The sequence below is a fragment of the Haliotis asinina genome, unplaced genomic scaffold, assembly GCF_037392515.1.
Source record: "Haliotis asinina isolate JCU_RB_2024 unplaced genomic scaffold, JCU_Hal_asi_v2 scaffold_18, whole genome shotgun sequence".
Taxonomy (NCBI): domain Eukaryota; kingdom Metazoa; phylum Mollusca; class Gastropoda; order Lepetellida; family Haliotidae; genus Haliotis; species Haliotis asinina.
This window is the reverse complement of record NW_027133890.1, coordinates 970,453-997,306: the sequence shown is the minus strand read 5'-3', so window position 1 is coordinate 997,306 and position 26,854 is coordinate 970,453. Positions and strand designations below refer to the sequence as shown.

The 26,854-nt window shown below is 44.0% G+C and overlaps 1 protein-coding gene across 1 annotated transcript in view; it reads right to left on the bottom strand.

Annotated features, from left to right (window-relative positions):
* Positions 1 to 26,854, bottom strand: part of LOC137269896 (delta and Notch-like epidermal growth factor-related receptor) — a 127,928-nt gene that overhangs the window by 27,814 nt on the left and 73,260 nt on the right. The window contains exon 2 of the mRNA XM_067803738.1: positions 3,254 to 3,360. Coding sequence (XP_067659839.1) covers positions 3,254 to 3,360 — 107 coding nt within the window. The remainder of the gene's footprint in view (positions 1 to 3,253; positions 3,361 to 26,854) is intronic.

The following is a 26,854-nucleotide window of genomic DNA, read 5'->3' as shown; positions in this document are numbered from 1 at the left end:
ATATTCCTCATGGCTGAGAGGGGTATGTGAACGTGGTGTTTGTCCTGGATGTGTTCAAGTGGTTTGCCAGAGCCGTCTTGAAATAAAATTCCTTCTTTATCAAAATCGAAACTACTCCTGCCATGTCTCCCCACAGTTCGATGCCAAACCGGAATGTTTCCCCCAGCAAGTAATCCCTCCTCTCACCCCAACCCCCATCTCTCTTCTTTCAGCCTCTCCAGGTGCCCTCCTCTCCGATCCACCATTGCCTGGCATCAGTGTCTGACTCCCTAGGGTCGACGGACGCCGCTATAGAGAGGTAGGTAAGCAGAGGTTATGACTAACATCACTCAAACGTCTTGAGTAAATACTTGTCTGGAGGCACTGACTAAATGGCAATGTAAAAACCCATTTTCTGAACAGATCGATACCACCTACAGGCGAAATTTAGTTTGTGAATCAAATGAAATCGAAACACTCTGCTAGCGCACAGAGCACATCATTATAGTGAATTGCTGCGCTCAGTAGATCCATGCTTCATCATAATTGTTATTCATATTTCTGTTAGGAGAGAGCAGCCTCAGTGGAGGGTCGCAAGGTGTGTTGTAATGACTTCAAATGATGTAAAATGAGGCATGTCAGTTCAGCAATACACAAGGTGTACTTGCAACATTGCAGGGGAAGTACGGTCAGCAATACCCAGAGTGTTCTAGCAACATTGTCCCGGGACAGTGAAAACAACGTGCACTTTAGGTTAAAAGCACGAAACTTACATATACACTGAACACACATATACACTGAATCATTTCGAATATTTTTGGATAATGATCCACCTCAGCAGAGTCCACTAGTGGCAAAATATCCAAGATGGCAGCCGTGTGGACTAAAATGCAATCGATGCTCCATATATTAAAATTATCTTGTCATATTCCATATTTCATAAAGGATTAATTGGAACAATGATGTACTTATTCCCAAGATGGCCGCCAAATGTCTCAGTAATTGTTATACTGCTATTATCTGAAAGATGTAACCTTTATGTTGATGATATTAAATTAAATTTAATATCGTGAAAAAAAAAACATTTTACATAGCAACAGACGAATGTATATAGTTGTGCAGTCTTGTGTATGATCTGATGGAATCATAACGTAAGAAGCAGTGTTTCACAACTGCAAAGTTTCAGGGAACAACGCAGACACCTTTCAATACCTATTTGCAAGTAAACGATTCTGTTGTACTATAACCCATCACCATATCACAAGAAAAGTGTGCAATATTCTTTTGAAGAAATTTCCGCAATCAAAGAGAAATAATTTCTTTTCTAACAATCCGTACCTTACTTTGTTTAAGATATGGCCTAGAGTATAAGTACGATACATCTTTCTACAATACCATGATTTATGATGAGTCACTAGAAACACTTTCCTTCACAACTGCACACAGCATTTGAGACTAGCTTTGTAATATTACCAAAGACCCGTGAAAGACTTCCTAAACGTGTAGTGTGTGAGTTAATAACACTGTTCCTGTGCCTGACTACCTTTGTCCACTAAGACAGCCATGTGTCTTTACACATGTGTACAGGACGTGACCGGGAGCACCTGACCCTGCTGTAATGCATGTTGTTTTAAGGATGTCTGTGTCTGTCTTGCACAGGGGTGTTGTCGGTCTTTTGTCTCACTGGCGTTCCACGCCACTCTAGTTCTGTCACATAAGAGAATGACAAACCGCTCCTGGAGCTGCAAAGTGTTGTGGGACATATCTGCTGGGGCATGTGCTAGTGACAGGAATACTTGGTGGCTTTAGGATATATATATCCATTACAAGTATCCCAAGCAGGTTTCTTCAAGTTACATCGCAGTCGGTGAAGGCATGCAACACTGACAGTGTCGTTTATTTAGATGGAAAGCGGATAGGTGAAATGAGTATGTTAGTGCATTGAATGTTGCCTTTGAGTAAAAATCATTATTGCCCAGCCCTTGTAATCCCAGTTGTCCATTCATGTGTTCCAACCCCTCATGTTCATGATCAAGTATTGTTAACACCATATACATTTGGAGTAAAGGATCATTTTAAAGACGACCCATATTAATCCATTTTGGTAAAACGTACTGGGGACACATTGCTATAGATTAATGATCACTTCAAACAGTATTTGATGCTTTCCCTATTCAACAGTTGGGTCTTGCATTAATGAGGTATCCACCACAAGAATGCTCTCCAAGGTTCATCGGCTGGCACAAACAGCAGCCTTAACACAATACATTTTTAACAGCCATAGCTCTAACACAATAAACTTTGTGGAACATAATTCAGTGGATCAATACTGTAGTCGTCATATTGAGAACGTGTTAATTATTTTATAAATAACAAAAAAGTAATGCTTTAAATTCATTTTGGTTACAACAGCTAGAAGATTCAATAATACAGAATAAGGAATTTTTAAAATGCTAATTGGAATTGATATGCACAAAGAATACTGACATTGTGCACCATCCTTTGAACATTTTAAAGAAATCTGAGTTTGGAAGTCACGTTTTTTAACCGATAACACTGCATCAGAAGCTCCCATTAATTACTGTAGTGTGAAGGCCGTGGGACTCAGTGCCAGAAAAAAAACCCTTGGAATCTAGCCTTACGCTTATGTATACCCAGAAGAAACGCAACAGCAGTGTGTATTCCACCAACATTAACACTTTGAGAGGTTAAACTTGTTCTATTTGACGCACGCAATGCGAAGTGCAGAGCAACACGGAGACCACTGAACAGGTGTAAACTCACCACAAGTGCTCTGTTATTGATTCTGTATTATTTATCTCAACACGGAAACAGTAAAATGTCCAGGACACATACTGGAATACCTAGTTACCACCTCTTGTTTGACTGCATTCATCAAAAGCATGTTGTTAGTGATTCAATTAGCAAATGAAACTAAACAAAACAAATTGGCAATCGTGTCATTTGTAGCACCGTAACCCGGAAACTGAATCCAAGGATCTGACAGGTGTCTTTTGGGGTACAGTAACCCGGAAACTGTACCCGAGGATCTGGTAGTGTCTCTAAGACTTATTGTAGGTCAGCTCCCCGTTATATCTCCACCATGACAGCGATAATAGTGTGTTTGACAGGGGTTTTCTGTAGGTTAACTCCTCGTTATATCTCCACCGTGACAGAGATAATGGTGTATTTTTGGAGGGACTTACTGTGGGTTAACACCCAGCTTTATCTGCACCGTGACAGAGATAATGGTGTATGTTTGGACGAGACCTACCGTAGGTGTACTCCCCGCTGTATCTCCACTGGGGAAAGCTGAGGTTCAATGAAGTCGTTGGGTTGATCTGTGTAGCCAAAGCAGGACTGGACGGTGTGGCACGTCAGCTGCAACAGAAATACAGGCCTCTTAGACCAGCACAGAACTCTTTCATCAGTACAGGGCTCTTACATCTATACACTCTTACATTGATAGAGGACTCTTAGACCAACACATGACTCCTTCATCAGTAAAATACTCTCCTTACTTACTGTGAAGCGATATTATACCATTTACAGTTTCAACTGACGATATGCTACCTGTAGGCATGGGTGTTACTGCACAACCAGTTGACATGTCCTCGTATCTAACCCTTATATAACGTGTTATTATACAACCAGTTGACATGTCCTCGTATCTAACCCTTATATAACGTGTTATTATACAACCAGTTGACATGTCCTGGTATCTAACCTATATATAACGTGTTATTATACAACCAGTTGACATGTCCTCGTATCTAACCCTTATATAACGTGTTATTATACAACCAGTTGACATGTCCTCGTATCTAACCCTTATATAACGTGTTATTATACACCCAGTTGACATGTCCTCGTATCTAACCCTTATATAACGTGTTATTATACAACCAGTTGACATGTCCTCGTATCTAACCCTTATATAACGTGTTATTATACAACCTGTTGACATGTCCTCGTATCTAACCTATATATAATGTGTTACTGTACAACCTGTGGACATGTCCTGGTATCTAACCTATATATAATGTGTTACTGTACAACCTGTGGACATGTCCTGGTATCTAACCCATATATAACGGGTTACTGTACAACCTGTTGACATGTCCTCGTATCTAACCCTTATATAACGTGTTATTATACAACCAGTTGACATGTCCTCGTATCTAACCCTTATATAACGTGTTATTATACAACCAGTTGACATGTCCTCGTATCTAACCTATATATAATGTGTTACTGTACAACCTGTGGACATGTCCTGGTATCTAACCTATATATAATGTGTTACTGTACAACCTGTTGACATGTCCTCGTATCTAACCCTTATATAACGTGTTATTATACAACCAGTTGACATGTCCTCGTATCTAACCCTTATATAACGTGTTATTATACAACCAGTTGACATGTCCTGGTATCTAACCTATATATAACGTGTTATTATACAACCTGTGGACATGTCCTGGTATCTAACCCATATATAACGTGTTACTGTACAACCTGTTGACATGTCCTGGTATCTAACCCATATATAACGTGTTACTGCTCTCATGTGTCATAATGTGCAACCGATACTTACTAATAAAAGCGTACAACTTGTAAACACAGGTGATAGTGTAGATTGTAGTGATGGTCAAATGGTTGTAATCTGAACCTGTCAGGGGATTGGTTCTTCCATTGCTAACAGAATCACGTCACTGCTCAATAAGCCAGGTGTGTGCCGAAACTCTTAAACATAAACCTGACAATTGGGTTCCGCTAATCAGATCAATCAGGCCTACCCAGCATTCGACCGCGAGACTTCCGGGCATAATTTACTTAACTTGTTGAAAGTGTCAATACCCGTCTAAACCAAGCGTCTCCTTCAACAATCTCGCTGAATCCCGCCTCTTGTCCCGAGGCTTGCTCCTCATGGCGGTGAGAAAAAAACCCACTGACAAAACCGTTCTATTAAACGCTGTGTGTTTACCGAACACTTGAGAGCCGACATTTGGCGTTGTAGGAGAAAATTGATCACGTTAAGAGTCGACGTGGCCTACTACATCATCATCATCGTCCTCTGCACCTGCTACATCATCATCATCGTCCGTTTCACCTGTCATATACACCCCGAGATGGGAACTCGGGCTGCTCCTAGACTCAAGCACTTCTTATATGACACACACAATTCAGGCTGGTTTTCTACTGGGCTCGGATGTCACCAAAACGGTTCATGCGTCGTCGCTATTCCCGTGCAATGTTTGCACATCATGATGGTGGAAGGAATCTCTCTAACAACATAGAGTCATATGGTGGAGGGAATCTGTCTAACAACATAGAGTCAGATGGTGGGGGGAATCTCTCTAACAACATAGAGTCAGATGGTGGGGGGAATCTCTCTAACAACATAGAGTCAGATGGTGGAGGGAATCTCTCTAACAACATAGAGTCAGATGGTGGAAGGAATCTCTCTAACAACATAGCTTAAGATGGTGGAGGGAATCTCTCTCACAACATAGATTCAGATGGTGGAGGGAATCTCGCTAGCAACATAGAGTCAGATGGTGGAAGGAATCTCTCTAACAACATAGAGTCAGATGGTGGAGGGAATGTCTCTAACAGCATAGAGTCAGATGGTGGAGGGAATCTCTCTAACAACATAGAGTCAGATGGTGGAGGGAATCTCTCTAACAACATAGAGTCAGATGGTGGAGGGAAATCTCTCTAACGACATAGAGTCAGATGGTGGAAGGAATCTCTCTAACAACATAGAGTCAGATGGTGGAGGGAATCTCTCTAACAACATAGAGTCAGCTGGTGGAAGGAATCTCTCCAACAACATAGAGTCAGATGGTGAAGGGAATGTCTCTAACAACATGGAGTCAGGTTGTGGAAGAAATCTCTCTAACAACATAGAGTGAGATGGTGGAGGGAATCTTTTTAACAACATAGAGTCAGATGGTGGAGGGAATCTTTCTAACAACATAGAGTCAGATGGTGGGGGAATCTCTCTAACAACATAGAGTCAGATGGTGGAAGGAATGTCTCTAACAACATAGAGTCAGATGGTGGAGGGAATCTCTCTAACAACATAGAGTCAGATGGTGGAAGTAATAACGGACTACAATTACCCACCTGGTGGGAGTAAACACTCTCACAACATTGACGTACATGTTGAAAGTAAACACTCTCACTACACTGACTCACATTGATGAAGTACACACTCACAACATTGATTCACATTATGGAAGTAATCACTTTCTAACCGCTCGTGCATGTTTCAAGTTTTAGTGCATATAGTTTCTCGGAAGTTGGAAACTGTACAATTTCAATGCAACCGTTAACCCCGCCGTGCCAAGTGTGTCGACCTGACTCCTCGACATATAAAGTCGAGTTGTTCAGCGCTCACTGTCGTTGTGGGATGAAAACATCAAACTAACGTGACGTGTGATTTGTGGCGAGAATTACCATTAACTTCAGAACAAGATGTAAAACACGCTCAACAACGGCGTGTAGACGTTTCTCGGGCTAACAGTAAATAGCTTGGTATTAGCTAATGGATTGTACCACATTCTGTCAGCGTCTTGGTGGAGGGTTTACGTAAAACAGTACATAAAGCCGAGTGTGCAACGCCGTGCTAATTGCTGCTTACATTCATCCACATCCTCCACTAATATTCCACTGTGCTGACAGTGCACAGTATTTAGGCTTGAACTGCAAGTTTATTCTCTGCATGCAGACTCAGTTTACGATGATAACCTTCATTATCTAGTTACATTATCTTCATAGCCCACACCTGAGTGTAACACTTGACACACACCAATGACTGTTACCCTGTGTACCTAGCCCACACCTGAATGCAACACTTGCCACACCACTGAATGCGTGTACCTACCTAGGGGGCCTTACACCTGAGTGATACACTGTGTACCTAGCCTACACCTGAGTGTTACACTGTGTACCTAGCCTACACCTGAGTGTTACACCGTGTACCTAGCCTACACCTGAGTGTTACACCGTGTACCTAGCCTGCACCTGAGTGTTACACCGTGTACCTAGCCTACACCTGAGTGTTACACTGTGTACCTAGCCTACACCTGAGTGTTACACTGTGTACCTAGCCTACACCTGAGTGTTACACTGTGTACCTAGCCTACACCTGAGTGTTACACTGTGTACCTCGTAGTATAATGTCTTAGTGTAATCTCCATCTTAATGTTCACGGGGACTACGTTTGAACGTTTTTTGAAAGTTTATTTATTGGAAAGAGAGCCAAATGTTTTCGTAGCTATCTCTAGATATTGCGGACGACACAAGAAAAACAGATTTAGAGTTATCTCCCTTCCATCGATTTCCATTCGCAAAACATGGTGGTATTACACATTGATATAACCTGGTGTATGGAAGCCTATCTGGCCGTGACGCACACAAGTGTATTGCTGCGGTATTACACATTGATATAACCTGGTGTATGGAAGCCTATCTGGACGTGACGCACACCAGTGTATTGCTGCGGTATTACACATTGCTATGTCCTGGTGTATGGAAGGCTATCTGGACATGACGCACACCAGTGCATTGCTGCGGTATTACACATTGATACAACCTGGTGTATGGAAGCCTATCTGGACATGACGCACACCAGTGTATTGCTGCGGTATTACACATTGATATAACCTGGTGTATGGAAGGCTATCTGGACGTGACGCACACCAGTGTATTGCTGCGGTATTACACATTGAGATGTTCTGGTGTATGGAAGCCTATCTGGACATGACGCACACCAGTGTATTGCTGCGGTATTACACATTGATATAACCTGGTGTATGGAAGGCTATCTGGACATGACGCACACCAGTGTATTACTGTGGTATTACACATTGCTATATCCTGGTGTATGGAAGCTTATCTGGACATGACGCACACCAGTGTATTGCTGCGGTATTACACATTGATATAACCTGGTGTATGGAAGCCTATCTGGACGTGATGCACACCAGTGTATTGCTGCGGTATTACACATTGATATAACCTGGTGTATGGAAGGCTATCTGGACATGACGCACACCAGTGTATTGCTGCGGTATTACACATTGAGATGTTCTGATGTATGGAAGCCTATCTGGACATGACGCACACCAGTGTATTGCTGCGGTATTGCACATTGAGATGTTCTGGTGTATGGAAGGCTATCTGGACATGACGCACACCAGTGTATTACTGTGGTATTACACATTGTTATGTCCTTGTGTATGGAAGCCTATCTGGACATGACGCACACCAGTGTATTGCTGCGGTATTACACATTGATATAACCTGGTGTATGGAAGCCTATCTGGACATGACGCACACCAGTGTATTGCTGCGGTATTACACATTGATATAACCTGGTGTATGGAAGCCTATCTGGACATGACGCACACCAGTGTATTGCTGCGGTATTACACATTGATATAACCTGGTGTATGGAAGCCTGTCTGGACGTGACGCACACCAGTGTATTGCTGCGGTATTACACATTGATGTAACCTGGTGTATGGAAGCCTATCTGGACGTGATGCACACCAGTGTATTGCTGCGGTATTACACATTGATATAACCTGGTGTATGGAAGGCTATCTGGACATGACGCACACCAGTGTATTGCTGCGGTATTACACATTGAGATGTTCTGATGTATGGAAGCCTATCTGGACATGACGCACACCAGTGTATTGCTGCGGTATTACACATTGAGATGTTCTGATGTGTGGAAGGCTATCTGGACATGACGCACACCAGTGTATTACTGTGGTATTACACATTGTTATGTCCTGGTGTATGGAAGCCTATCTGGACATGACGCACACCAGTGTATTGCTGCGGTATTGCACATTGATATAACCTGGTGTATGGAAGCCTATCTGGACATGACGCACACCAGTGTATTGCTGCGGTATTACACATTGATATAACCTGGTGTATGGAAGCCTATCTGGACGTGATGCACACCAGTGTATTGCTGCGGTATTACACATTGATATAACCTGGTGTATGGAAGGCTATCTGGACATGACGCACACCAGTGTATTGCTGCGGTATTACACATTGAGATGTTCTGATGTATGGAAGCCTATCTGGACATGACGCACACCAGTGTATTGCTGCGGTTTTGCACATTGATATAACCTGGTGTATGGAAGCCTATCTGGACATGACGCACACCAGTGTATTACTGTGGTATTACACATTGCTATGTCCTGGTGTATGGAAGCCTATCTGGACATGACGCACACCAGTGTATTGCTGCGGTATTACACATTGCTATGTCCTGGTGTATGGAAGCCTATCTGTCCCTGATTACGTCAGCCCGTGGGGAAAGCAGGCTGGTAACATACTGTATGATTGTTGAGGTCAGCTGTCCTGTCTTGAAAGGAATTACTGAACAATCCCTGGATTTAGTGGGGAACTGGAGACGTCTGATGCGTCTCAGGGTGGCGCTTTCATGGCTGGTGAGACACGAGCATATATGTGTCGGAAGGACAGTGACAGTGAACGCTATGGAGGTGGGACTGATAAAGTATAACTGATGGGACGGCATCCATGGTTTGTTTTTCGGCGGGAGTACCTGTTCCTTTGATGGCGAAAAGCTGACTGATATTGGCAAAATACCACAATTGATATTGAGCTGGTTTTAACCGTGAAATACCACGAACTCCTCAGTTTCTCGCGGCTTATATAATACAACTCCCGACAGCCGTGACAGTAAACTCCCTCGGTACTTCATTCGGTTTTTTTCCCCGCTTCTTCGTTTTCCGCGATATTCCCACATCGTCCGTCTAAGGATATGTCTTCATTCTTTTAACGGTCATGTGATACTGTCATATGATACTGTCATGTGATACTGGGTACGTTTAATTTCTCGGAAATCCCAAGGCAACCTGTTGGGTTAGTAAACTGCACAGAAGTCCTACAGAATCGGGATTACCTGAAGATGGTGATTATCGTGTCACGCTGTCACCTAGCACCTGCAAATATCTTCAGAGGCTGCAACACAAACATCTATACTGCTGCCTTATTACATCACACAACACGGATTATGTTATGTCATCTGTAGGAGGTACTGCTGCTTGCTCTGTCTTCTGTTGTAAGCTCGTATATCCATGGTGCATCTTCCATGGTCACATGATTTCATTTTCTGTGCAAGTGTTCGCCTAGAAACTCTCATACACGTGGAGCAAACTTCAAAGATGAAAAACCGGGAAAAGGCGTCAATTAGCACGTGCATAACGGAACAGTCTCGGAAGAGTTTCAAAGCCAAACCTGAGTGGTGACATTAACGAACAAAGTTAGCCGTTAATGGCGTCTAATTGTTCCCTGAAAGTTGTTTCTGTCATTATGAACAACAGCACCCGTGGGGTAGGTCGAGTTTAGTCTACGCCGGCTGACTTCACCATATAAGGATGGTGTGAGAGAGACTTCACGCAGGAACATGAGTGAAACACGAACTTCACACAAGGTGTGGTGGACAAGGATTTCACTGTACTACAAAAGGGAGACAAGGACTTCGCCACATCAATGACGTATGCCACCGTTGTGTCAGCGATCTGTTCAGGCCCAGCACACATCTTAACATGATAATATATAGTGGTTATCTGTATGGATACATCTGAACACAGTGATACACTGGTTATCGGTATGGATACATCTGAACACAGTGATACACTGGTTATCGGTATGGATACATCTGAACACAGTGATACACTGGTTATCGGTATGGATACATCTGAACACAGTGGTACACTGGTTATCGGTATGGATACATCTGAACACAGTGATACACTGGTTATCTGTATGGATACATCTGAACACAGTGATACACTGGTTATCGGTATGGATACATCTGAACACAGTGATACACTGGTTATCGGTATGGATACATCTGAACACAGTGATACACTGGTTATCTGTATGGATACATCTGAACACAGTGGTACACTTGTTATCGGTATGGATACATCTGAACACAGTGATACACTGGTTATCGGTATGCACACATTTAAGGACAGTAATATACTAGTTTTCCGTGTGTTGCTTCGGGACGATCTGACTATAAAAATGTTTTTGTCTTTGTCTGACAATGTCTTGTTCACGTTCAGCAAAGATTTCCTACACTCTGTTTTGACAAGAACTAATCACCATGAATATACTACTACTTATTGTTACCAACTCGACACTAAATCAGTTTTGCTGATCTAACGTCAACCATTTCGGTTCTTACCTGGTTAAGGAAGAAATATTAAAAGCATTAATGATACGCTGGTTTAAGCTGGAGAAGGTACCGGGCGTCTTGGCTATAATTTAAAAGAGAAAACTGGCTAAAGAAAGTCAAAAGTCAAAATGAAAAATCAAAAAGAAGAGAAAATAAAATTGGAGGATGAAAAAGAAATATGAAATGAGAGTAGCTTAGAAACTAAAGGAAAAGAGAATTTTGGAAGAAACGTGTAAAAAAGTCTTGCTGATTAAGAAATTAAGCTGAAGGAAATTGATTCCAGTGATGATTTTCTCCAGAACCCAAGCAGGTGGTAGAAGCTTGACATTTCCAGGCAGATTAGATTTGTTCCACCCTTCTTTGTTGCTGACAAAATTAAGGTACATTATGATGAAACGTCTCGAGAGACCTGCCGGTAAAGTCGTATTTGTGTTGTTGTTGTTTCTCTGGGCAACCACTGCGTGCTGGCTAACACGGACCAAGGTCAGACATACTGACTGTTTTGTATTAAAACCAGGCCACCGTAAACAGGTACAGTTTCGTCATGTCCGGAAAATATCATGAAAGAAACGTGTTGCCATTGTTGCTGCATCTGTAGACGGACGTCTCTGGACAGGACATTACGTCTCTAGGCAGGACATTACGTCTCCAGACAGGACATTGCGCGCCTGCATAGGACATTGCGTCTCTAGACAAGACATTTCGTCTCTAGACAGGACATTGCGTCTCTAGACAGGCCAGTACGTCTGTAGACAAGACATTGCGTCTCTAGACAGGACATTGCGTCTCTAGACAGGACATTACGTCTCTAGACAGGACATTACGTCTCTAGACAGGACATTACGTCTCCAGACAGGACATTGCGCGCCTGCATAGGACATTGCGTCTCTAGACAAGACATTTCGTCTCTAGACAGGACATTGCGTCTCTAGACAGGCCAGTACGTCTGTAGACAAGACATTGCGTCTCTAGACAGGACATTGCGTCTCTAGACAGGACATTACGTCTCTAGACAGGACATTACGTCTCTAGACAGGACATTGCGTCTCCAGACAGGACATTACGTCTGTAGACAAGACATTGCGCGCCTGCATAGGACATTGCGTCTCTAGACAAGACATTTCGTCTCTAGACAGGACATTGCGTCTCTAGACAGGCCAGTACGTCTGTAGACAAGACATTGCGTCTCTAGACAGGACATTGCGTCTCTAGACAGGACATTACGTCTCTAGACAAGACATTTCGTCTCTAGACAGGACATTGCGTCTCTAGACAGGACAGTACGTCTGTAGACAAGACATTGCGTCTCTAGACAGGACATTGCGTCTCTAGACAGGACATTGCGCGCCTGAATAGGACATTGCGTCTCTAGACAGGACATTGCGTCTCTAGACAGGACATTACGTCAGTAGACAAGACATTGCGTCTCTAGACAGGACATTACATCTCTAGACAGGACATTACGTCTCTAGACAGGACACTACGTCTCTAAACAGGACATTGCGCGCCTGCATAGGACATTGCGTCTCTAGACAAGACATTTCGTCTCTAGACAAGACATTGCGTCTCTAGACAGGACATTGCGCGCCTGCGTAGGACATTGCGTCTCTAGACAAGACATTGCGTCTCTAGACAGGACATTACGTCTCTAGACAGGACATGACGTCTCTAGACAAGACATTACGTCTCTAGACAGGACATTGCGCGCCTGCATAGGACATTGCGTCTCTAGACAAGACATTTCGTCTCTAGACAGGACATTACGTCTCTAGACAGGATATTACGTCTGTAGACAAGACATTGCGTCTCTAGACAGGACATTGCGTCTCTAGACAGGACATTGCGCGCCTGAATGGGACATTGCGTCTCTAGACAAAACATTGCGTCTCTAGACAGGACATTACGTCAGTAGACAAGACATTGCGTCTCTAGACAGGACATTACATCTCTAGACAGGACATTACGTCTCTAGACAGGACATTACGTCTCTAAACAGGACATTGCGCGCCTGCATAGGACATTGCGTCTCTAGACAAGACATTTCGTCTCTAGACAAGACATTGCGTCTCTAGACAGGACATTGCGCGCCTGCGTAGGACATTGCGTCTGTAGACAAGACATTGCGTCTCTAGACAGGACATTACGTCTCTAGACAGGACATGACGTCTCTAGACAGGACATTGCGTCTCTAGACAGGACATTACGTCTCTAGACAGGATATTACGTCTGTAGACAGGACATTACGTCTCTAAACAGGACAGTACGTCTCTAGGCAGGACATTACGTCTCTAGACAAGACATTACGTCTCTAGACAGGACATTACGTCTCTAGACAGGACATTACGTCTCTAGACAGGACATTGCGCGTCTGGATAGCACATTGCGTCTCTAGATACTGCATTGCATCTCTAGGCAGAACACTGAGTATCTAGACAAGGTATTGCATCTCTAGACAGGGCACAGCGTATCTAGACAGGATTTTGTAGGGTAATGCTCAGAACATTGCTTCTCTGGTCAGGGTAATGCTCTGTTAGACGAGGAGATGCCGTTCGAGCTGAGGATTGTCCTAAACGTTTTCATTCTTGTGTCACTTGCAAATTTATCAGGTTTTTTTTCTAACAAAAACACAACAAGGACACAAGTAAATCTGATGTATTCTTCCTCTCTATATTGAGGTTATTTCCTGCCCGCGTTTAGGCAACTTAACACGGCATAGTTTAACTGAAGCTGAATGTCTTAAGAGATCGATGCATATAAAAACTCACACATTCTCTTCCGATGGATGAAACTAACTTCACAAAAAGCAACGCTTCAACATTCATACCGCTGACAATCCAAATTAAATCAGCAGACAGTGCCACAATCTGGAACGAATGTTACGTGGCGTGCTTTTATCCAAATCCAAATCAGCACATTGTCAAGGTGATCAAATAAATCATTTGATTAATGATAGTAGATTGCTCTTAATACGCTGCATCCTTGAAATACAGACTAGAGTTAAAAGCACAGTTTCCGGGGGAAGACATGGCCAATCCAAAGTTAGTGATTCTCCAACTAAATGATTGACAAAGAGGCAAAGGGGTGGAAAGACTTAATATTTGTAATTGACCCTCTCGTGACCTGGCTCTGCTGGGTCTAGGCTGACCGAGTCAGGGACTAACACACTTTAATCAGAACATGTTGAGTTCACTTTGACCATGTAGAAACCAAAGCACTACTAAACTGACTCCAGGTTTTGTCAGAGGTTGCGGACCCCACAAGTTGCTGCGTCCGTTGCTGTTACTGCCGATCATTCACTGGTGAAATAAGTTTGATGAATGTTTAAAGTGGAAATGGTTCTATTGGCAGATATATGAACAGATCCTTTACACAGATTTATTTTGATTTCCCACATTCTTTGCTTTGCAACAGTTTACGGCATTGGATAACGGTGATTTTGTCCGGCGAACGTTCAGGCGCGTGTTAAGATCAATTACACATTACTTCAGGGTTGTGGCCAAGTGATGGGGATGCCGTAATGGCTTTTCGTGGGAGAGCAGGATTGGGAAAGGGGGAATGAGACCATCAGCTGCCAGGGCGTGATCGCGTGATGTGCTTGTGCTCATGTACGTTCACGTTCTTCTACAATCTATAGGAAACACCAGCTCTTCATGACCACGACTGCTACAACTGGCACTGTTATAACTACCATTAAAGAACTACTTCTACTGCTGCCACCACTACTTATCATTATTATGGAACGGCGGGGTAGCCCAGTGGTTATAAAACGTGGACTCCTCACGCCGAATATACCGGTTTGATGCCCCACATGGGTACAACATGTGATGCCCACTTGTGGTGTCCTCCGCCGTGATATTGCTGGAATATTGCTGGAATATTGCTCAAAGCGGCGTAAAACCATACTCACTCACTCATTCACTACTACTACTACTACGACTACGACTACGACTACATCTTCTACTACTACTACTACTACTACTACAGCTACTACTACTACAGCTACTACTACAGCTACAACTACTATTGCAACTACTGCTACCACCACGTTATTCAGTGTATGCATCTATGCCCTAGAGTGTGCACAAATGGCTGCAATATTATCCCTGCCAGTGGATCTGTCAACACTCGAGTTTGCCCGCTCCAAGTTGGCTCCAAGCTGGACATAAACAACGACAATGTATAGGCACCCTTCATTATCCCGAAACCTGATGCCGAGGAGTCAAGTCGATTGTGCCGTTAAGTAAAGATGTGACCATGTACCGTTACAGCACAAACAACAGCTACCGCTTTGACCCAACACTCGCTCACAATAGTTGTATACAAACAACGTTGGTTAAGCATTGACACTGTTGGTGAGATGTCGTCCCCTGGAAACCAATCATATCATTTACACGCTGGTAGCAGCTCGATGTACTGGTACAATCTACCCGCAATCGGGTGAAATAGATGTCGATGTACTGGTGCAATCTACTCACAATGAAGTGAAATAGATGTTGATGTACTGGTGCAATCTACTTACAATCAGGTGAAATAGATGTCGATGTATTGTGCATTCCACACACGATGAGGTGAAATAGATGTCGATGTATTGTGCAGACTACCCACAATGAGGTGAAATAGATGTCGATGTACTGGTGCAGACTACCCACTATCAAGTGAGATAGATGTCGATGTACTGGTGCAGACTACCCACTATCAAGTGAGATAGATGTCGATGTACTGGTGCAGACTAGCCACTATCAAGTGAAATAGATGTCGATGTATTTTGCACTCTATCCACAACGAGGTGAAATAGATGTCGATGTATTGTGCAGACTACCCACTATCAAGTGAAATAGATGTCGATGTATTTTGCACTCTATCCACAATGAGGTGGAATAGATGTCGATGTATTGTGCATTCCACACACGATGAGGTGAAATAGATGTCGATGTATTTTGCACTCTATCCACAATGAGGTGGAATAGATGTCGATGTATTGTGCAGACTACCCACTATCAAGTGAAATAGATCTAGATGCCGATGAACTGGTGCAATCTACTCACAATGAGGTGAAATAGATGTCGTTGTACTGGTGCAGACTACCCACTATCAAGTCCTGTACACGTGGTCAGTGTTCACCATTACGATTGATCTGAATGAATTGGCATAATTACTTGTGTGGCCGACACACTAGGAGTCAACATATAGACGCCAGTATGGAATCATTACCACAATGAATAACCATCCTGATGTATCATATATCAATGTATGGGCGCAGTAAGGCGTTGGCTATACCAGACTACGTCCGTTTGGATGCTCTGTGGAACCATTGGCACACTTCCATATCATTCATGGCAAACATAACATTATCTGTATCAAATGAAAGAGGTTTGTGTGGCACCTCTTATGTTCCGGTAAATTCAGAAGGTCACGTCAGTCAGACTCGTTGTCTTAGGAGTCCTGAGATTGTATCGGTGCTCTGAGACTTTGGCAATCCCAGTCATGAAACATACGGACATCTATAAATGCATGGTGATTGGCATGTTGCGTCTTCTTTAGTTAAGTCACCATGTGTTACCGACTGCATTCTTTGATCAGACCAGGCTTCATGCATCAAGGGACGTATGAATCGTGGACGTGAACATGACGCCAGTTTCAAACTGAAGACTTACTCCCGATTCAGCCATACCTCTCTATGATGTCCCGAATATATGGCATCGTTTACGTCTAACGCTAATTATTAGAATGCTACAAAGATCGTAGCATCAGCCACGTGAATTATGCTACCGCATATCACTAAAGTCTGTTACCTTTATGCATCCTCACATATGTCTTTGTACCACCCTTGTGTGTACCCCTTTGTACTTCCTGTGTGTGTCCCTCCTTTATCTGTACTATCTTTGAGTGTACCTCTTTGTGTGTACCCAGTTTGTGTAAACCCATGTATGTGTGTGTGTGTGTGCATGTGTGTATGCATGTATGTATGTATGTATGTATGTATGTATGTATGTATGTATGTATGTATGTATGTATGTATGTATGTATGTATGTATGTATGTATGTATGTATGTATGTATGTATGTATGTATGTATGTATGTATACACACAAATATACACACACATTATATATATATATGTGTGTGTGTGTGTGTGTGTGTGTGTGTGTGTGTACACACACACACCTCCCTCCCTTTATTTGTGTTTCCCTAGGCCTTGTGTGTGCTCACATCCCTTATGTGTGTTAGTCCCAATAAGTTGGTTGTGATATATTCTAAGAATGAAGATTTTATGGATATCAACTTCCAACTTTTATGGATAACACAAGTAGGTAAAGATGTACTCGGGTAGATTGGCTATACATGAATTACATAGATAGAATGTACACAGGTAGATGAGATTAATTTATCAATAAGTCCCAGGCACTTGGTAGGTACACTCCTTGGTCGCGGTTGATGGCTGGTTTCTGTCTCCGGATCTCGATGGCCTCTTGCAGTTTCCTCTACCAACAACAACAACTGGCGCCAAAGGCAAGAGGCCATCGAGATCCGGAGACAGAAACCAGCCATCAACCGCGACCAAGGAGTGTACCTACCAAGTGCCTGGGACTTATTGATAAATTAATCTCATCTACCTGTGTACATTCTATCTATGTAATTCATGTATAGCCAATCTACCCGAGTACATTCTTACCTACTTGTGTTTGTACATCATCAACCCTCATGTAAACATGCTCACCCCCTATCGTGTGTTATGTACATCATCCTATCATGCGTAATGTATCACCATTGGCTTCCATCCTCATCCCCAATCATGTACATCGTCCTTACCCCGTATCTGTGTTATGTAAACATATCCAATCAACTGTAATGCATCACCATTGGCTTCCATCATTGTTATCAACTATCGGCTTCCTATCAGTGCTTGTTTATACTAGCTTTCGTTAACTCATTCCACTTGTTACTTTGTTATTGTTTTACCTGTACATATAAATACACCTCTGTATCCCTTTCTCAATCACCTGATGAAGGAGTAAGCATTAACTCCGAAACGTTGTGTTCTCTCATAAAGAAGTTGATATCCATAAAATCTTCATTCTTATGTATTTTCACTTCTAAATGACATTCAAAGACTTGGTGATATATTCTGCCCGTGATATATCTATCTCATGTGTCAACAACCTCGTCTGCAGAACTTCTGCAAGGTGGAAGTGTCTTGTTGTGTCGTGTACCTCACCTGGTGGTAACCGTTTGGAAGGAGATGTTATGTGTTTTTAGTGTGTGACAGTAAGGGCTCTCTATCATGAAGACACCGAGCACAGGCATTGCCCGGACGATAATCTGTAAATGATTATAGAACCATATATCATAGGCATTCCACACTCGGTTATGCCCCTGTTATGAATTGTTCATTCAACATGTAAGCATTGCTCAACAATGTCCACATTTATCGTTTTCGCTTTAATTTGATTCAAGTGTTTAGATGCTTAGACGAATTGGTTCCATACGTTCAGCTCAACGTCAACTGATTCAAGCTGTATTAAACTGGCTCAGCTACACAAGCTCCATTAAACTGGCTCAGCTACTCAAGCTCTATAAAACTGGCTTGAAGGAAAATGAAAACTGGCGAGATAAGTCTAGGCTGAGTCGTGCAATCCACGTTGCCGCACAGCTCGACCCATTCCCGTGAAGGTGATCCAACCTCCCAGCTGCTACATGATCACCCAGGTTTGAGACCTATCCTCTTCTGACGTACGGCTGACGAGGACACTTTTCCTTCAACGTCCAGTACCACATTGTTGTGTCTGTACTCTGTACAGTACTCTGAAGGGTGTCACGTTGTTGTGTGTGTACTCTGTACATTACTCAAGTATGTTAGCCAGTGTATTACTCGCTACAGTAGATTGAAGTTTGTCAGTCTGTGTTTGTACTCTGTGCACAAGTCTGAAGTGTGTTAGTCTGTGTGTGTACTCGGAACACTAGTCTGAAGTGTGTTAGACTCTGTGTGTGTATTCGTTACAACAGCCTGAAAAGTGTTGGTCTGTTATTTAATAATGTTCCAGGAATAAGCCAGTGCAGGTAAGCCAATCTCCTTACTAATCACACACAAGCTAGTATTTCATCCTCGCTGCGAGCTCCAGACAGGTATCAGACATTCTGTAACATAAATATATTCAGACCTGGAACACAAGGGAACCAACAATCCAAATCTTACGAGATGTGCTCAACTCTTTTACAGCCCGAATCACTAATAAACAAACATAATTGGACGTGGTGTTGGCTGGTTACAATGCATGGTATCTCAAGGTGATGAACATTGCAAAGTTCATCTAAAGATGACCATTCAATTGTCCAACATTTTGTAGAGGTAACACTACACAGAACAGAGAAATCAGCCAATCAGCGTTCTGTAAACATCAGCGGAATGTAATTACCAGTTGGCCAGCACAGTGTGTCTTCTATCCGGCACGGCTAATCTGATTAACAAATATTTGCAATTGTAGAGATCGATACTGAAAACACACATTCACGTTCTGACTGAAGATTGAAGCGGTCTTCCTGCGTGGTGCTGTGAGTGAGTGAGCTGGGTTTAGTGCCGGTTTCAACAGCATGTCCACTGTGTCATGGCGTCTCGGAGTATTGCCGTCTGCGATCTGTGTTGTATGTGGTCCCGAGATTCGATCCTATGATCCTGAAGGTATATAAATCAGCCATGTTTTTGTGAAACTAATCACTATGACAAACATGTGATTCGAATTAGCTGAAGATTGTCGTTTTTTGTAGTTTTTTTCTACCGACACTTTTCATTTAGGTGAACATTTCACACGAGAAGATGCGTATCGACAACATGGACCTGACCACAGTGTAGGCATCACTGCTGACCATACTATGTTAACACAATAGGACAAGTAGGCTAAAAGAACAACACTTATATATAGTATGATGAACGCCATTTCAGACCAGTATGCCACCTTGTGATGATCACACCCAGTCCTCGGTTACCCCACCTTGTGATGATCACACTCGGTCCTCAGTTACCCCACCTTATGATGATCACACTCGGTACTCGGTTACCCCACCTTGTGATGATCACACCCGGTCCTCGGTTACCCCACCTTGTGATGATCACACCCGGTCCTCTGTTACCCGGTCTTGTGATGATCACACTCGGTCCTCGGTTACCCCACCTTGTGATGATCACACCCAGTCCTCGGTTACCCAATTTTATGATGATCAAACCCAGTCCAACATTACCGTTAGTAGGTTAAAATAACAACACTTATATATAGTATGATGAAAGCCATTTCAGACCAGTATGCCACCTTGTGACGATCACACCCGGTCCTCGGTTACCCGGTCTTGTGATGATCACACCCGGTCCTCGGTTACCCGGTCTTGTGATGATCACACTCGGTCCTCGGTTACCCACTTTTATGATGATCAAACCCAGTCCAACATTACCGTTAGTAGGTTAAAATAGCAACACTTATATATAGTATGATGAAAGCCATTTCAGACCAGTATGCCACCTTGTGATGATCACACCCGGTCCTCGGTTACCCGGTCTTGTGATCATCACACCCGGTCCTCGGTTACCCACTTTTATGATGATCAAACCCAGTCCAACGATACCAAATCTTGTGATGATCACACCCGGTCCTCGGTTACCCAATCCTATAATGAACATACTCAGTCCTCGGTTACCCCATCTTGTGATGATCACACTCGGTCCTCGGTTACCCAATTTTATGATGATCACACCCGGTCCAACGTTACCCAATCTTGTGATGAACATACTCGATCCTCAGTTACCTCATTTTGTGATGATCACATCCAGTCTTCGGTTACCCGGTCTTGTTATGATCACATCCGGTCCTCGGTTACCCCACCTTGTGATGATCACACCCAGTCCTCGGTTACCCAATTTTATGATGATCAAACCCAGTCCAACATTACCGTTAGTAGGATAAAATAACAACACTTATATATAGTATGATGAAAGCCATTTTAGACCAGTATGCCACCTTGTGATGATCACACCCGGTCCTCGGTTACCCGGTCTTGTGATGATCACACTCGGTCCTCGGTTACCCCACCTTGTGATCATCACACCCGGTCCTCGGTTACCCACTTTTATGATGATCAAACCCAGTCCAACGTTACCAAATCTTGTGATGATCACACCCGGTCCTCGGTTACCCAATCCTACAATGAACATACTCAGTCCTCGGTTACCCCATCTTGTGATGATCACACTCGGTCCTCGGTTACCTCATCTTGTGATGACCACACCCGGTCCTCGGTTACCCAATTTTATGATGATCACACCCGGTCCAACGTTACCCAATCTTGTGATGAACATACTCGATCCTCAGTTACCTCATTTTGTGATGATCACATCTAGTCCTCGGTTACCCAATCTTGTGATGATCACACCCGGTCCTCGGTTATCCCATCTTGTGATGATCACACCCGGTCCTCGGTTATCCCATCTTGTGATGATCACACCCGGTCCTCAGTTACCCACGCTTGTGATGACCATACTGGGTCCTCGGTTACCCCATCTTTTGATGACCATACTGGGTCCTCGGTTACCCCATCTTGTTATGATCATGCTCAGTCCTTGGTTACCCCATTTTGTGATGAACATTCATGGTGTCCGGTTACCGCGTCATTTGATGATCATCTCTGTTTCTTGGTTACCCCACCATGGGACATAGATGAATGGAACGTTTTAGAAACTGTTTAGTCACTGCTTGTATCGATTGTTGACATTGTGAGCCGACGTGAGTCTGAGTCAGACCCAATACAGCCGTTTCAACCCACTCACTACGAGGGATACTGAAACCAAACTAAACTCCTTCCTCAGGCTGCCAAAGATGCATTCTTGAATCGTTTTCATTCCCTGGTCAAATCAATAATTTCTTCGTATCTTTTACAGGTTCAATAACTTAATTTCATTTGATGTCCCCACTTACAATATCACAGCATAGTATACCTAGGATAAAAACAGCTTCAATGAAAGAATCGTTAGGCTCGATTCATAGAATTCGGGCCTGTCTAAAGTTTGGCTTTGAGGTCTTGCCGGTCTGATCAGGAAATAATTGGAGATGACGGTAATGACCCGGATGAAGCCTAGTGGATCTAAAAGTTGGAATACAGAGTGGAATGCAATCCCAACGTTGCTGAAGATAGCATCTTATACATTTTTCATATCGATAACGTTAACGTTCGGTTCTGCGGAGGCTGAAGTTCCACATTCCACTTTCGTTTTTATCTGCGATGGGATTTTGGTAAAAAGCGTGCTCTCTGAGCTTCGGCTGCTGCCAATATTTATAACCGGATAATGTCCTGTCGGAACAAAAAAATAAACAATGGAGTCTTTCCCTCAAGGGAAATTATTTTTAGGACTTAATGCCACAGTCAACGTATTTACAATTACAGAAATATGCTTTCCAATCACTCGGGTTCACCAAAATCATGCATGCATCTCGAACTGGTTGTAGCTACCACAACGTCATTACTAGTAACCCTTGTCCGAGAAATGTCGGGAAAGAGCTGTCTTAATATTAGTGGTTTTCAGTTAACTGTTAACTCCTCTGGAAATATTTCTTACATCTTGAATTAAGAAACGTATTAAGCTAATGAGACAACCGATGAAGTGTGTACATTCCGTGTGCGCGTGGTAGAACAAAGGCTCAGGAGATGAGAAGGTGTGGTGGAGGACGACATGGTAGTTGACAAACACCGACGTGGTGGAGAACGACATGGTAGTTGACAGACACTGACGTGGTGGAGGACGACATGGTAGTTGACAAACACTGACGTGGTGGAGGACGACATGGTAGTTGACAAACACCGACGTGGTGGAGGACGACATGGTAGTTGACAGACACGGACGTGGTGGAGGACGACATGGTAGTTGACAAACACCGACGTGGTGGAGGACGACATGGTAGTTGACAAACACCGACGTGGTGGAGGACGACATGGTAGTTGACAAACACCGACGTGGTGGAGGACGACATGGTGGTTGACAGACACGGACGTGGTGGAGGACGACATGGTAGTTGACAGACACTGACGTGGTGGAGGACGACATGGTAGTTGACAGACACGGACGTGGTGGAGGACGACATGGTAGTTGACAGACACGGACGTGGTGGAGGACGACATGGTAGTTGACAGACACTGACGTGGTGGAGGACGACATGGTAGTTGACAGACACTGACGTGGTGGAGGACGACATGGTAGTTGACAGACACCGATGTGGTGGAGGACGACATGGTAGTTGACAGACACTGACGTGGTGGAGGACGACATGGTGGTTGACAGACACGGACGTGGTGGAGGACGACATGGTAGTTGACAGACACTGACGTGGTGGAGGACGACATGGTAGTTGACAGACACTGACGTGGTGGAGGACGACATGGTAGTTGACAGACACGGACGTGGTGGAGGACGACATGGTAGTTGACAGACACTGACGTGGTGGAGGACGACATGGTAGTTGACAGACACTGACGTGGTGGAGGACGACATGGTAGTTGACAGACACCGATGTGGTGGAGGACGACATGGTAGTTGACAGACACGGACGTGGTGGAGGACGACATGGTAGTTGACAGACACGGACGTGGTGGAGGACGACATGGTGGTTGACAGACACCGACGTGGTGGAGGACGACATGGTAGTTGACAGACACGGACGTGGTGGAGGACGACATGGTAGTTGACAAACACTGACGTGGTGGAGGACGACATGGTAGTTGACAAACACCGACGTGGTGGAGGACGACATGGTAGTTGACAGACACTGACGTGGTGGAGGACGACATGGTAGTTGACAGACACTGACGTGGTGGAGGACGACATGGTAGTTGACAGACACGGACGTGGTGGAGGACGACATGGTAGTTGACAGACACGGACGTGGTGAAGGACGACATGGTAGTTGACAGACACGGACGTGGTGGAGGACGACATGGTAGTTGACAGACACCGACGTGGTGGAGGACGACATGGTAGTTGACAGACACGGACGTGGTGGAGGACGACATGGTAGTTGACAAACACCGACGTGGTGGAGGACGACATGGTAGTTGACAGACACTGACGTGGTGGAGGACGACATGGTAGTTGACAGACACCGACGTGGTGGAGGACGACATGGTAGTTGACAAACACTGACGTGGTGGAGGATGAAAGATTTGATATAAGATTTATTGTTCTTGTATAGGTCGCTGTGTCGTTGTGTTGAGGACAGGGAGTTAAGGTACATTACAGCTTGTTGTGTTTTGACGGTGGGAAGGACAACGTTTATATCGGGCGTTAAGTGTGCAGTGTGCACTATTTATATAAAACTTGTGTCCATACAAAAGGCTAGTGATAGAGAGCCCATGGACATAACACTTGCCAGTTTACACTTTGTGGTCAGTCAGTAGGAATCGGTCTTCTCCAGATAAACGTGCATCTTTAAACTACAAGAAAACAGCAAACAATTCATTATGTCTGAAACGGTTTTGTCAGTATAACTCAGCTCCGAGAGACAGTGAAAACATATCGTCGTCAGGTACATGGATAGTCATCCAGGTTATCAATAAATCATAGGACTGGCTTCTGTCAGAAATAAACGTTCACAGGCTCATTTTCTGTGAGCCGTCTGAGTTTTACATTATGGCAGATTTAGCTCGGCCCGCTATTAGTTTGAATCAAACATGGTACCCGTGAGTTTTGGCAGCATTGTTTTTCTCTGTTTTTGACAAATGACCTGACCACGTTTACCTTTCTATGTGACTATGACGTTTCAGCGTGTTCCATACCTTTCTATGTGACTATGACGTTTCAGCGTTTCCACACCTTTCTATGTGACTGTGACGTTTCAGCGTGTTTCCATACCTTTCTATGTGACTATGACGTTTCAGCGTGTTTCACCACCTTTCTATGTGACTATGACGTTTCAGCGTGTTTCACCACCTTTCTATGTGACTATGACGTTTCAGCGTGTTTCACCACCTTTCTATGTGACTATGACGTTTCAGCGTGTTTCCATACCTTTATATGTGACTGTGACGTTTCAGCGTGTTTCACCACCTTTCTATGTGACTATGACGTTTCAGCGTGTTTCACCACCTTTCTATGTGACTATGACGTTTCAGCGTGTTTCACCACCTTTCTATGTGACTGTGACGTTTCAGCGTGTTTCCATACCTTTCTATGTGACTGTGACGTTTCAGCGTGTTTCCATACCTTTCTATGTGACTATGACGTTTCAGCGTGTTTCACCACCTTTCTATGTGACTATGACGTTTCAGCGTGTTTCACCACCTTTCTATGTGACTATGACGTTTCAGCGTGTTTCCACACCTTTATATGTGGTATATTATTGCTCGGGTGTACTGCAGAGGGTCTTGTAGTGCCTCACTCGGGTGGCAGGAGGGTGCAGTCAGTGGATAGTGTGTAAGAGTAAGATGACCTTCACGACGTTTCTATACAGAATCTTGTTTCCTTGACAACCTGAATAAAAAGTTGTTCATCCATAATGTTTGTCCTAATCCGATTCCTAATCCATGTGAATTTGTGTCAACATTGTTTACGTTTCTGTACGTATAGGTTTTGAGTTACACCTACAATTAGCCTGAGATCTAATACGTGTTCGACTAGTTCAAATGAGGAGATATATTTACTCCGCGGAGATCAGTTCCAACCACGTACTACATACGCTAATATCACGTGAGGCACCTGAAGTATCGTGTGTTTTACTGGGTTCATTACATCCATTAACACATGCTGAATGGAACCATTACTTGAGCGAAGGCGCCGACATAAGACGCAGGCATTAATAGCACAGGTACAAACGACTGAGACTCTCTGTGTAGCGACTTAGAATAGCCGCCTCCAGTTGTAAGTAACATTCATTTGCTTCAATAGTAAATAATGCTAACACATCATTAGATGTGTATAATGTGGTTGGATAGCTAGGTTCGCTGTAGCTACATCACAAGGACCGTGTATAGACCAGTAGACCAGGTACTGCACAGATGAGGACACAACTGAGAGAGGATTCTTCATACCGTGCACATGAATATCACTCTTCGACGTGAGCGGGACGTGAGGGGACGGGAGAGGACGGGAGGAGGGCGGGAGGAGGGCGGGAGGAAGACGGTGGGAAGGTCGTGAGGACGTGAGGGCATGTGGGGGTGGGGTGGCGGGGGGGGTGGAGACGGGGAGAGGACGTGAGCGGGACGTGAGAACGGGAGGGTGGTGGTGGGGGGAGGGGAGAGGACGTGAGCGGGAGAGGACGTGAGGACGGGGGAGGACGCGAGGGGGAAGGGAGGGGGGCGGGGGGAGGAGGGATGACGTGAGGACGGGAGAACGGGAGGAGGAATTTCGAAGTGATCACTGGGGGAGTACGTGAGGACGAGAGGGGAACGCGAGTACGGGAGGAGGACTGGAGTGGAGTGGGAGGAGGGGCAGTTATTTCCATCTCCCATGTCAGAAAGAAAATAATAAATGTTATTTTGTTGCCGAAGTTGGCGAGAGATCGTCAGAGCTACTATATGTGACCCCACCTTTTTCACTATCCTTGTTGTCAGTGTTGCATTTTGAGAGATTGTTCTCAGTTTCTTGGTGCTATTGTAATGG